This window comes from Rhagoletis pomonella, unplaced genomic scaffold (assembly GCF_013731165.1).
Source record: "Rhagoletis pomonella isolate Grant_MI unplaced genomic scaffold, Rhpom_1.0 Rhpom_scaffold_00012, whole genome shotgun sequence".
Taxonomy (NCBI): Eukaryota; Metazoa; Arthropoda; class Insecta; order Diptera; family Tephritidae; genus Rhagoletis; species Rhagoletis pomonella.
Genome location: NW_023458566.1, coordinates 3,693,691 through 3,706,654, shown reverse-complemented (window position 1 = coordinate 3,706,654; position 12,964 = coordinate 3,693,691). Strand labels below are relative to the sequence as shown.

Sequence of the window (12,964 nt, the reverse complement as noted above, 5' to 3'; positions counted from 1 at the left end):
GTCCACAGCCATGTTGTAAGCTGTGTTGGCTGTGTAGAGAGCAGACCACAATGGTTGCAGTACTACTGCAAGACACGGCTTGACACGAACTGGTTCCAGAGTCCAGGAAGACTCGGACTAGGAAAGGTGGTAAGCGTTAGCACAAGCAGAGCCCTTGAATGCTCTCTGGCCAAATTTCAAGAAGCTCTTCCTGAAAGGAAAAGGAGATCTAGAATGAGGCCAAGTATGAGGTATTGAAGGCGAAGGCGCGTTACGCAGCTGCGGTCAAGATCTGCTACCGACTTGGTAGAGAACGGCTGAGCATACTATACAGCAAGACCACAATTTTCCGCAAATGATCAAGGAGCAGATTGTGGCGACACAAGCGATCAAACAGCGGTCTGTTGAAGAGGAGGCAGCAAAGCTCCTAAAGAAACAGGAATGTAAGGACGAAGCCTTACAGCTGCCCTCTACATCCAAGGCAGTATCGGCAGCCAGTGTGATGCTCAATGACAACTGCTCGTGGCGCTAATCGACCGCAGTACTCCGATCGCAAGAGAAGTGCAACCTAGTGGAGATGAACCTCCTGGAAGCCCTCTTCTCAAAAATGGGCGCAGAGCCGAACGAACCTATGCCGGAGGGCACGGCAGTTTTACGGCAAAGTCGTCGTGGGTAAAGGTAGCGGTGAAATACCACAAAGGCCTGGGGCTGCCCTAGAAATAGTAGACGGTAGTAAAATTCCGTCGATCTCGAAGACGAAGTTGCACACTCCTCGCGAGGTAAAGCTAGAATATGTATGCGCTGCGACTACTACGTACCAACGGCTGACTTAAAGGTTTTAAGCGTGACACATGAAGGTGGTCAGCATTACATCGTCGAAATCAACACAACGGCCGACAACATCCGTGAGACCTAGTTTGTGTATAGCTTCGCCTGCGAGACCTGGCCGAAACCAACCACAACACACTGGAGGCATCGAAGAGAGGCGGTTGTGACCCTAAAGAACGCCAACAAAGTTTCACTGTTCGTTACGTCTTGCTACATGGCCCACAACAACGACGCACCGCCGAGGGAGCTCCATAGGCTGGTAGAAATGGCTGCCAAATGGAAGCAACCGCTTATACATAGTTGGATCCGACGTGAATGCCCAACATACGCTGTAGGACAGCGCCGACATAAGTCAAAGAGGTGAGTCACTTCCTAACTTTATATTACAAAAAGATTTAGGAGTAGCTAATACGGATGAAGAAGCGATGTTTATTGGGCCCACGTCCAGGAACGTCGCACTAGGGTACATAATAGGAGGGTGCTCGAGATACAGTCGTTCTCTGACCACAAATACATAGATAAGGGTCGATATTTTGATTTCTCCTAAAAGATAAAAGTACGTAGTAGGATCATCAGAAATCCCAGAAATACTAACTCGGAACGCCATAAGAAAATATTAGATGACATGAAAGCTAGGTCGCGCCGATCCTGATTGATGCTTACAATGCATCCTGCGCTATTTCGGGGACTAAGCGTCGATCGAAACCTCCTTGGGGGAATAAAGAGCTGGGATCACAAAGACCCGATGTACTAGAAAGCATAAAATTGGCCCAAAGTACACGAAGACAACACTGAAACGAAGACGAATAGAGAGAATTCCGAATACATATACCAAGACAGCGACTAAAACGAACACGAAGGTGAATGTCAAGACTAATACGAAGACAGCGCCTAAAAAATTTTCGATGTCTTTGATTTCATGAACAAAGAGCTCTTGAATATCAGACGAAAACAAAAAGCAGATTTAAGTATTTAGAGGTGCGCGGATATAAGTTAGAGACTTATCCCACTTGTTGTCGGTTTCCAAGTAGTTGGCTAATGTCATATTCGAATAACTCGACTAGTCGAACCAACGCAGGTGCACTAAAACCTGGAAAATGAATTTGGGCACAAAATTGTTTGTTTTTTTTTACTACATACTTTTATTTAACACAATTCTATGTATTGATTGGAATTTATTCATATCGAACATGTATTTGAATTTATGTTTCACACCTTTGGTGGAATTTTATAAAAAACATTGTAGCTACATCTATCCTTCTATGTATATATTTAGGTATGTTAATATGTATGCATTGTATTTGGTTTACTGCTTGAAAAACATACAAATATGAAGTTATGTCCATTATCTTTTGCTTCTAAAATATTTTGGTTTTAACTAATAAATGCGAAATTACTAAGTATACATACAGTGGCGGTCAAAAATGGATAAATGGTGTTTCGTTATAAGTATTTACAATGCTTTTCAAGCCGAATTTTTTTTTATTTTTTTATAAAAAATCTATATAAATCACACTTTCATACTCTAAACAGAACTTAGAAAAATTCCACAAATTTTTATCAAAATTTCGAGCTTTTTAAGCAGAATTTTTATAAATTTTTTGGGTATATAGTTAACAAGCTTATAAAAGTCTCGTAAAATAATTTTTTTTTTACAGCGTTTTGCTTTTTTTCGTACAAACATGAATTTCTTATGGAAGAATATGCGCAAGACCGTTTGCAAAAAAAAATAAAAAAAGTCAATGCCAGTTTTCCTAAATTTCGCTATTTATATGAAAAAAACCCGTAAAAGTCGGCAAAAAAAATATTAAAAATCAATGCGATTTTTAGCCGCTCAAAACTTGCACTTGTTTTACTAGAATTTTGTAAGCTTGTTAGCTGCATACCCAAAAAATTTCTAAAAATTCTGATTAAAAAGCTCGAAATTTAAATAAAAATTTGTGGAATTTTTCTACGCTCTATATAAAGTCTGAAAGTGTGATTTATACAGTTTTTTGTAAAGCATGAACCACATTTATATAAAAAAATATCAAAATAATTTTAGCTTAAAAATCATTGTAAATATTTAAAACGAAACACCATTCATCCATTTTTGACCGCCACTGTGTGTGAAGATTCATACATATGAATATAATTTTTAAATGTGTGCTTTTTTATATCACAATTTATTAATTAAATTTATATAAATAAAATCAGTATTTTTTATGCCTATATGTATGTATTTCAGTTTTCACACTAACTACTTAAGCAAAGTTAGCTTATGCCTAATATTTGGTATGCAATTCAGTCTTCAAGAAAAAGAAAACACAGAATACTGCAGTGCTTCAAATAAATATTAAATAAACTAATTTCAGAATATAAGTTTTTTTTGTTTTTTTTTTTGTAACATTTAAACATTGCTGGAATGCTCTCTTAGTGACATTTTATTTCGCTTTGACATTAACATTCCTTTCAAAATTCTTTTTTTTTCTTTGGTTAATTATGAGTACCAACGGTAAGTTTAATATTGCATACGTATTCTTATAAAATAAACCGCATAGCTACTCACTAAAAATTATATATGTACTTTGCTGTGCTTCGCTGTATACTCGTCAACGGAATCGTTTTATATGGCAAATTTGAGTAAAATATTTTTAATTTGGCTGTTTGAACTTTGTATTTGTTGCATCGGAACTCTATTAAGACTAATGTATTTTATAAAATCGGTACTGTTCCTTTTCAACTAGTTGAACCTACAAACATACCAGTTACTTATAAAGGTACGTACAAATTCATCAAACTTCATTGTTATTGTTTTAATTACATTTTTGAGTCTTTTCATATAACTAAATTTTTAAAACTTTTTGAGATATTTGTTTGTTTAAAAATGCTTAAAACTTGGCTGGTATAATATGTATGTATTTCGTTTCTTCATATCGATGCATATAAATAATGGTTGAATCAAAGTATGTATGTATATATATGTCATGTATTGTATTTAACGGCTTTTTTGTAGTTAATATTTTACTTGTGTATGTACGGTCATGAACTTTTTATTTATATGATCATTAGGAAACATATTTCATTCATATTTCACGTAAGGAATAATAAGCGACCGCCGTGGCTGAGTGGTTAGACATGCGCGTACTACCACCCTGTAGGACCTGAGTTCGATCCATTTTCCGGCCAGCATCTAAATTAGAAAAAGTTTCGTCTAACAGCGGTCGCCTCTCGGCCGGCAATTACAAAGCTTCGAGTATATTTCCTCCATTTGTTTAACAACATCGAGACACTCATCAGAGGAGAAGCTCGGCCGAACGCTTAACAAAGGTGTAAGCGCCAATCTATTATTTTTTTTTTTTTTGTTATGTGTTATTTAGTATCAACACTTTGAAATTTTGTTTCTACAAGGTATATGTATTACTTTTTAAATATTTTTTTCTGTTTAAGCCATACTCACTGTACAAAATTTATTCCATTTATAGAAACAGTTATCAGCTAATTCCAAGCACCAGTCGTTTCTTCATCGAAACAGTACTCTTCTTTTTTCTCTTTATTACCTTCTATTATTATTCTTCTTCCATTTATTTCTTGTTCTGCTTTTATTTTTCTTCTTTTCCCTCCCTTTAGCGGCCAAAATCTTATAAATTCGAAATATGTAGCATTCACGATATAACTGCAGAGGTACGACCATAAATCTGTTCGCATTTCATATTTTAGGCATTGAAGCTAACTATTCCTGTGCTATTGAGCAATGACAACACGAAGTGATTATTATACAGTGGCGGGAAAATAAATAGGGATACAACATTTTGACATTTTAACAAGTGTTGGCTATTGCAACCTTTGTACAAAAATTGGGAAAAATATTTACGAAAAATTGTTTACATAGAAAAACATGCGTAACACCGCACAATGTTTCAACTAAAAGTCATAAATACAAAACATTCGAAATTGGATGGAATTTAATATTTTAGCCCAAAAGCGTTTCTTCTAACAGCGGACGCCTCTCTATTCAGCGAAATCGGTGTAGTTTAGCTATTCTTTCCACCTGGCTCTATATAATCGATACACTGTGCGGCGTCAGCAAAAAATTATCAAAAATCAATGAGACTTTTTAGCAGGGACGTGAACCGGATAAAAAATTTGGTCGGTTCGGTTCAGCGGTTCGAACCGTTTTTGCACGTTTGGATTGGTTCGTCAAAGCGGTTTTTTTGGTCTTTGAACCGGGGTTTCGGTTCGGTTCAACGGTTCGAAAAACAAAAAAATAACGCGCAAGTTTAAGTGTCAAGTGCAACAACACACAAGGTTACGGGTCAAGTGTCTGTCAAATGAGATGGGTTGCCTTTACATTTGATATTGTCACATGGTAAACAAACATGGTAGGTATTACCATGTTTAACAAAAAGAAAAAAGTGGGTACATTTATCTATTGGAAATTGGTTGAAACGAACCTTTAAACCTTTATAGAAAGTGGTTCGATTTCGGTTCGGATCAAACATTTGTGAAAAATTTCGGTACGGTTAATGGTTCAGTTAATTAATAGAAAAAAGCGGTTTTCCGGTTCAAAACCGGTTCACGTCACTGCTTTTTAGCAACTTCACACTTGCATTTTAATGTGCTAGAAAACTGCATACCAAATTTGCTAATTTTTGTACAAATTTTTAAATTTGAACTAACATGGTTGCTGTTAGGCAATGAACTATACTTTTATAAAAAAATAAAATATATAAATCTTGTTAAAATGTATGGTCCCTATTTATCTTTCCACCACTGTACATATGTAACTTGTGAAAACCGATGTTGTCGTCTTACAAAGCTCCCACCACGCTCTCGGTATTTTAACCCGATATATCGTTTAATGCCAAAACATTTAATAACCTTATTCCATCTCTGCGTATGGATGTCTACACTCTCTCTATTCAGCATCTTATTCAGACCCCAGCGAAATACAAAATTATTCGGTTCCACGTCTGGTTTAGTACGAAAAAAAATTCTCTAAAAATTTTCATATTCTTCAAGTCTACAACTTTTTTCCAGCAATATGACCGTTTCATAAATATGTGATTAACACTTTTTCTGGTTAGGCTGATAATATTTACGTGCCACAAGCACCTTTTTCCGATTTGGTCTGGGTCCAAGAAACTTTGCTGGTTGCATCTGCACTCTGTCATTTTCATTCCTTTATAAAGACCATCCAGCTCATCATTTTATATTTTCGATTGTGCCGTCTCGATGTGGGAGCATTGTGGTTTTAGTTGACTGAGCTGTCAAATTTAGTACCTTTTCTGATGTGAAGGCTGATTTGTTCAGCCTTGGCGATTAAAACTAAGTGTTAATTTTCAATGTGTTTGGTTTGTCTTCTTTGTGTATACTGACGACCTTACGGTAGTTGTGGGTAGAAATTTCCCATAGACTCTGTGTGATATCATGTAGGGGGAATTAAGATTTCCTGAACTGCGGACCAAAGCGAAAGGTCTGGGAGTTAATCCAGGCAAAATTGACCGGGGGTTTTCTCCTTGTCATAGGCAATACGACGCTGGGGCTAAGTACTTAAGCAATACTTAGACGTAATACTGAACCGAAAGCAGCCGTAACTCTCTAAAGCTGGAAGGGTGCAATTGAACGGAGCTAGCGAATGTCTCCACAGATCATGTACTGTCTGACTATGTACTACGGTACTACGGTCTGGTGTCCAAGTTTAAGTACGCTGTGTTTGTGTGTGTGCTATAGCTAGAGTAGGAATAGGACAACTTTTAGGATTTGCCGAATCCACACAATATTTTCAGTGGATTCAGTAAAAGGTTTGCTGGTATGGTCGATGGAACTGAGGGTTGTCTATTTTGTATTTGCCAAGTCTAAATGATAAAACAGGACATCAGCCTTTTCCACAAAAATGTGGGTAAAAGGTTTCGAAAAGCTCCACAACATTAGCGTGTATTGGATAGAGTACACTTAGCTTCCGATTCTCCAAGACCAAGTTCAACTTATTAACTAATGTGTGCACTCTTTTAGCTCTTCTGCAGGGGTATTTCGCTACATTTCAACCGGTTTTTTTCTGTTCCTTTCCCCCTTTCCTATTATGAAAGCTCAATAGTATCAATTAACTCCCACTCCATATCTCAAGTCTGCTCAAATCTCCTATTTAATAGCACAAATTAGTTCAACCATGTGTGGCAATTTCTTTTTGTCTCTTTCAACGCTACTCGATCGCGCTCCGAGGAAGTGCAATCCATTTTAGTTATACTTTTGTTCACTGGTATGTTAGATACAATTCTTCATTAGTGCCTTTTGGCAGGTGGGCATCTTTGGCGGCTAGAAATTGCATATTTTAAGTCCTATTTATTTAATTTATTTAATCAAGGCAGCCGAAACCCCTTTTTACTTCTTTTCGTTGTGAACTATCTTCAAACGCTTAGCTTTACTTTCCAACATTTCTCTACACTCATTTAGACCAATTATCGCTTTCCCATTTGATTGGCCTAAACGAGCGTGGCCTACAATCGTGTCACTTCGGACACGGTCGCAACATCTCCCGAACTACCTGTTGTTGTTGTCGTCTGCACAGTCGAAGTGCCTGCGTCCAATGTCGGACGCGGCAGATGCGAGTAGTAGCCCATTTGGCAACTGTTGTGGTGCGATACCTTCGCTGCCTGATTCACCTGATATTGTGCGGCTTTTAGAGCCTGTTGCTGCTGTTTCGTCATACAGTCGCAAGGTGTTTGTGGCATTGGTGCTGCAATTAGCTCCTCCGTCGATTTAGCCATTATTTTCGTGGTAGTTGTAGTAGTAATAAGTTCTTCCACAAACTGTGAGGGTGGTGGCGCATAATTCTCTACGTCTGTATACGTGGAATAGCGACCGTAGGGGTTCTTGCGCGGTATTGAGTGACGTTGTTGTGCGATTTGCAATTTCACTGTAGGCTTCACACTCACCGTATCCAGATAACCATAGCCGAAGCCATAGCCACCGACAGCTTTCGTTGTTAGATTATCCCAAGATTTCGGTTTCTGCACGTAGGTGGCTTGTGGATAGATCTGTGAGGGTTGCACTTGCGTGGCGGTTATGTGATAGCGTTGCTGATAGATGCCATGCACATGCGCAGACGGCTGTTGCGATTGCTGCTGATGCTGCTGCTGCTGTGATTGTTGTGCATGCTGTTGCCCTTGCTGTTGGTACGACTGTCGAGATTTGGTCGAAGGTTGACGCGATGCTGCATGCTCACTCTTTGGATCCCAGTACAAGGTATCCGTACTAAGCGATGTTGTATACGAATTGGAGTCTGCTGGCGCAAATTCACTCGAAGTGCAGGAGTGTAGACTGCAATGGCTCATCAAGCCCGTTGTCAAATCAAAGTAACGTGAACGTATGCTGCCGTTGTGCGAATCACAGCCACCGTGTTGTTGTTGTTGTTGCTGTTGCTGCTGAAGTTGATGCTGCTGCTGTGGCGATAAGTGATGGTGATGATGATGTGGCTGCTGCGGTTGTGGCTGCTGTTGTTGCTGTTGCTGCAACATCTCTTGCGCTGTATGATGGTGATGATGATGCGTGTGATGACGCGTCGTGCCAGGCGATGCGTGCGATGTCTGGGACTTGGGTCTCGGCTGACGATCCTTCGAATCGCGCTCACGATCGCGATGTTTATGCTTGTGCGTGTGTTCCTTATGACGCGTTCGTCGTCGTGTCGGCACGCAATGTGCATCACAGCACGGACTAGCCAAATCATAAGCGTCTAAGCTGACGTTGTCGCCATTGCCATTACCACCACTAGCGCTAGTGGCTATAACGGCGCCCGCAGCACCCATTGCAGCTGCTTTCTCCGCCGACTTCCATCGAAAATGCCCAATACAAGGATTGCACGAATGCCCATAGCAATGTTTGGCTGATTTGTGCATTTTTTGTGCGTTGCTTGCTATTTTCGATTGCTGTTGTTGCTGCTGCTGCTGCTGCTGCTGTTGGTGTTGCTGTTGATAAGCCTGTTGGTCCATTGAGTGTTGCTTAGTCGGTGGTTTGTGTTTTTCACACGTACGTGGTGGTGGTACGGGTGCTTGTGAGCTAGCAGCGCTACGTTGTTGGCTTAAAACACTGCGTTGCGACAGACTTGCCATGCCCGTTGCGGTATCAAGCGATTCGGTATGTCGCAGAATAAAATGCTGTTCACTAGGACTACGTTGTATGCCATCTGCGCCGCTGGTAGAGCCCACGATATATTCGCCGCTGCTATTGGACGTAGAGGGTTTCATAACATAGCGGTAAGTCGGATCCAAGTAATGATAGGTGAGCATAAATTGTGCTGGTGGTGGTATGATTGGCTGTTGTGCCTGATGTCTGGCCATGCTGGGTACATCCTCAGTGGAAAGTGCCGGCCGATAGTAGGGTAAATTTTGCGTATCTCCATCTGTGGGTGAAAGGCCGCTTTCAGCGTCCGTGGGCGATGTGGTGGCTTTCTTGCGTGCCGGCAAACTATGAGTCTTCCATTTACCTTCAAGTAATTCGCGTTCGCGCAAACAAATGCGCTCCAGTTCATTCATTTTGCTATGCAATAGGTTTTGCAATTGTATGTAGCGCATATGAAGATCGACCTGAAAGTAGCGAGGTTGTGGATAAATAAAATTTACTAAATTCTTTATTTTAACATACCTTACGCACGCAGTCTTCAAAGAGTACCACCATACGCATGCGCGTATCACAGCTCTTTATAAAATCGACAATTGTCTTGTGATCCGCCTTTTCCATATCTGTGCCATTTATCGATAAGATGACATCGCCTTCACGCATACCTGACTTGTAAGCAGGTCCATCGTATTCTACGTAATCAACATAGGTGATCATCTCTACTTCCTGATCCTTCTTATAGTGTATGCCATAGCTCTGTAGCGTGAAACCATATGAGTCATTCTTCTTTTCAATAATGATTGTTCGTCTACGCCGATCTTCGTCGGGTTTCGATGCAAGAAAGCGTTCCGATCTGACGCGCCCAATGATATGCGTGGATTGGGACAGCTGAAAGAGAGTTAAAAATATTCGCATTAGTATTGAAGTTTTAAAATTGAATTACAAGTAGGTGTTTGGGAATATTCCTGAATCTATCATAGGCTCAGTTTTCGTGAAAATACACAATTTAAATATACATATATATGTAAGTACAACGGATTCAACATCAACCTTGATTATATTAAACGGAACCTTATGATTCCAACCCCTTCAATTGTGTTCAGTTGGGTTTGCCATTTCATTGTGAATAGACGACAGAACAGAACTTGCAAATCGCAATACTCCAATATATCGAGCCCTAACCGCCAAAATAACGTAAGCGACATTTTTTTCAAAATTTTCTTTTTGATGCAGAAATGTATCTAGATGCTCTAGGAATATTTCTGCATCAAAAAGAAAATTTTGAAAAAAATGTCGCTTACGTTATTTTGGCGGTTAGGGCTCGATATTATTTCGAAAATCTAGTTTCAGTCCACTCACTGTTTTATCGAAATATTGAGTTCAGTGACGAGGCTCATTTTCGGCTAAATGGACTTATCAATAAACAAAATCTGGCACGGATCATACAGAAACCAATTTACATAAATATATATTTATCTTTATTCTTAGGCAAAAGTACGATATAGCAAATTTCAGTAAAATCGTATCACGGCTACAACGATTTGTCGCATCGTATATAGGGATAAGTCAATGTGAAGCGTTCGTTTTATGGAAGATTAACGAGAGGAACACATGAGTTCGTATACGTTTTCTCAACTCTGAAAGGACTAGAAAAAAATATATTCACCTCTGATTTATGGAGCGACGATCATACTATTGGACTTGGCATTAAATACACAGATAAATCCAACAACAACCACCATTGTTGTGTCATGAAACGTCAACAAAATATGAGTTTTTCCTGAATGTACTAATCGTAGAAAATTTCTTAAAACGTATTAGTAGTAAAGTCGAAAATCTAATCAAATACTTAGAATATTTCGAAACATTTAGAATCTAGGACTTTCTGCCAATCTGAGACTACTGTACGACGCCAACATGCCATACATTGGGTCAAACAGATGGAGAAACACTTCTGTAACGAATGAGCGAGAACTTGCAGGTCGCTGTCTTAGCTTTGCGATATTCACAATACACGCCGTTACAGAATGGCCACTCTGGTTGCAGGGATGCGTTTGCTAAAGCCTTGTACAGGTTAAGTTTGTAGTTAATGGAAATATTGCCAAGAATTGCAAAGAAAAAAAGTATTGTAAGTAAAAAGTCTTAGATGCAAGGTCGCATTTGGGGCGTGAGGCAAAGAGGCGCTCACAAAATTATGCGCTTCTTTGTAGGTGAACTTAACCTCATCCCTAATTTAGCTAAAGTAAAGTAAAAAAGTAAATTCGTATAATCCTCAGAGCAGTAGTTATGCAAATTTTATTATGTCCTTTGAACCCTCAAATAATTCTCCATATTAATATTCTTAATTATTCCGCTTCTATGTATTAAATACTTACACATTCATTACTTAAAAACGGCTTGCACAATTTCGTCTTCTTCTTGTCTATGTGTGACTAACAGTACACGACAATACAGTTTTATAAGGATAAAAAAAATTCGTTTCTGACCTTTGGTCACTCCACTGTTAAAATATGCATGACTATAATGGATCAACCAACTAACAAAAGAAATAAACATATTCAAAGCTTTCCATGTCAAAAGCCCATCAAAAATTCTAATAAACAAAAAGCTAGAATAAACAAGTAAGAAAGTCTAAGTTCGGGCGAAGCCGAACATTAAATACCCGGCGCAAGTATTAAATATATGTTTTTTCACCTTTCCGAAACCTTCCGCTAGATGGTAATTTTGAGTAAATTAGCGTCCTTCAATTTCGAAATATTGAAGTTTCAAGCATTTCTGAAATTTACCGTTATATGAGAAGCGTCCGTTATTTTAGTCCGATTTCAATAATTTTCAACGTTTTGCTTATATGTGGCAAGCACAATAACCACACCGAGTTTGGTACAAATTGGTAGAACGGTTACCGATATACTTATATGAGATCATAAGTGGGCGGTGCCACGCCCATTTTCCAAAGTTTTACCATAATCGTATTTCTTGGTAAAGAATTGTTGCAGGCATCAATTTTGAATAAATTAGCTTCAATATTTAATGATTTATCGAAGATTTTGTATTTCTCTAAATTACCGTTATATGGGATGTAGGCGTGGTTATTGTCCGATTTTAAAAAGTTTCGGCAATTTTTTATGCAGTGCCAAGGCCAACAACTGTGCCAAGTTTGGAAGAAATTGGTGCAGTGGTTACCAAGTTATACACATGTAACCATAAGTGGGCGTGGCTACGCCCATTTTCCAAAAATTTACAATATTCTTATTTTTCGTCTAAAACATATTATAAATATCAATTTTGAGTGAATAATCTCCAGTAGTTACTAAAATATCGCAGTTTTCGTATTTCTGAAAATTACCGTTATATGGGAAGTAGGCGTGGTTATTGAGCGATTTTAAAAATTTTCGGCCATTTGGTATGTTATGCGAAGGCCAACAACTGTGCCAAGTTTGGAAGAAATTAGTGCAGCGGTTACCAAGATATACACATGTAACCATAAGTGGGCGTGGCTACGCCCATTTTCCAAAAATTTATAATATTCTTATTTTTCGTCTAAAAATTATTGTAAATATCAATTTTGAGTGAATTATCTTCAGTAGTTACTAAAATATCGCAGTTTTCGTATTTCTGGAAATTACCGTTATATGGGAAGTGGGCGTGGTTAAAGTCCGATTTCGCCCATTTTCAATACCAACCTACCTTGGATTAAGGGAAACCTACATACCAAATTTCGTTGAGATATCTCAATTTTTGCTCGAGTTATCGTGTACACGGACAGACGGACAGACGGACAGACGGACAGACGGACAGACGGACGGACAGACAGACATGGCTTAATCGATTTCTTTTTTCATCCTGATCATTTATGTATACATTTGTCTATATCTATCTCGATTCGTTTTGGCTGTTACAAACAACCGTTATGTGAACAAAATTAATATACCCTTGTGCACAAGTGCGCTCGGGTATAAAAACACACCTTAGTCACTTACTTTCTACCTCATTTCAGCTATCAGCACATAGCACTTGAATACGCATTGAAATTCTTTGTAATTGTTGTTACACCCAGAGGCAT

The 12,964-nt window shown here is 38.7% G+C and overlaps 1 protein-coding gene across 1 annotated transcript; it reads right to left on the bottom strand.

Annotated features, from left to right (window-relative positions):
- Window positions 1–5,312: 5,312 nt before the first annotated feature.
- On the bottom strand, window positions 5,313–9,789 carry LOC118747697 (myb-like protein Q; the record flags this gene model as incomplete). The annotated part of the gene is given in 2 exon segments (XM_036481773.1): window positions 5,313–9,368; window positions 9,427–9,789. Coding segments are annotated over 2 exon segments (2,277 nt in total). The 3' UTR covers window positions 5,313–7,283.
- Window positions 9,790–12,964: the final 3,175 nt, after the last annotated feature.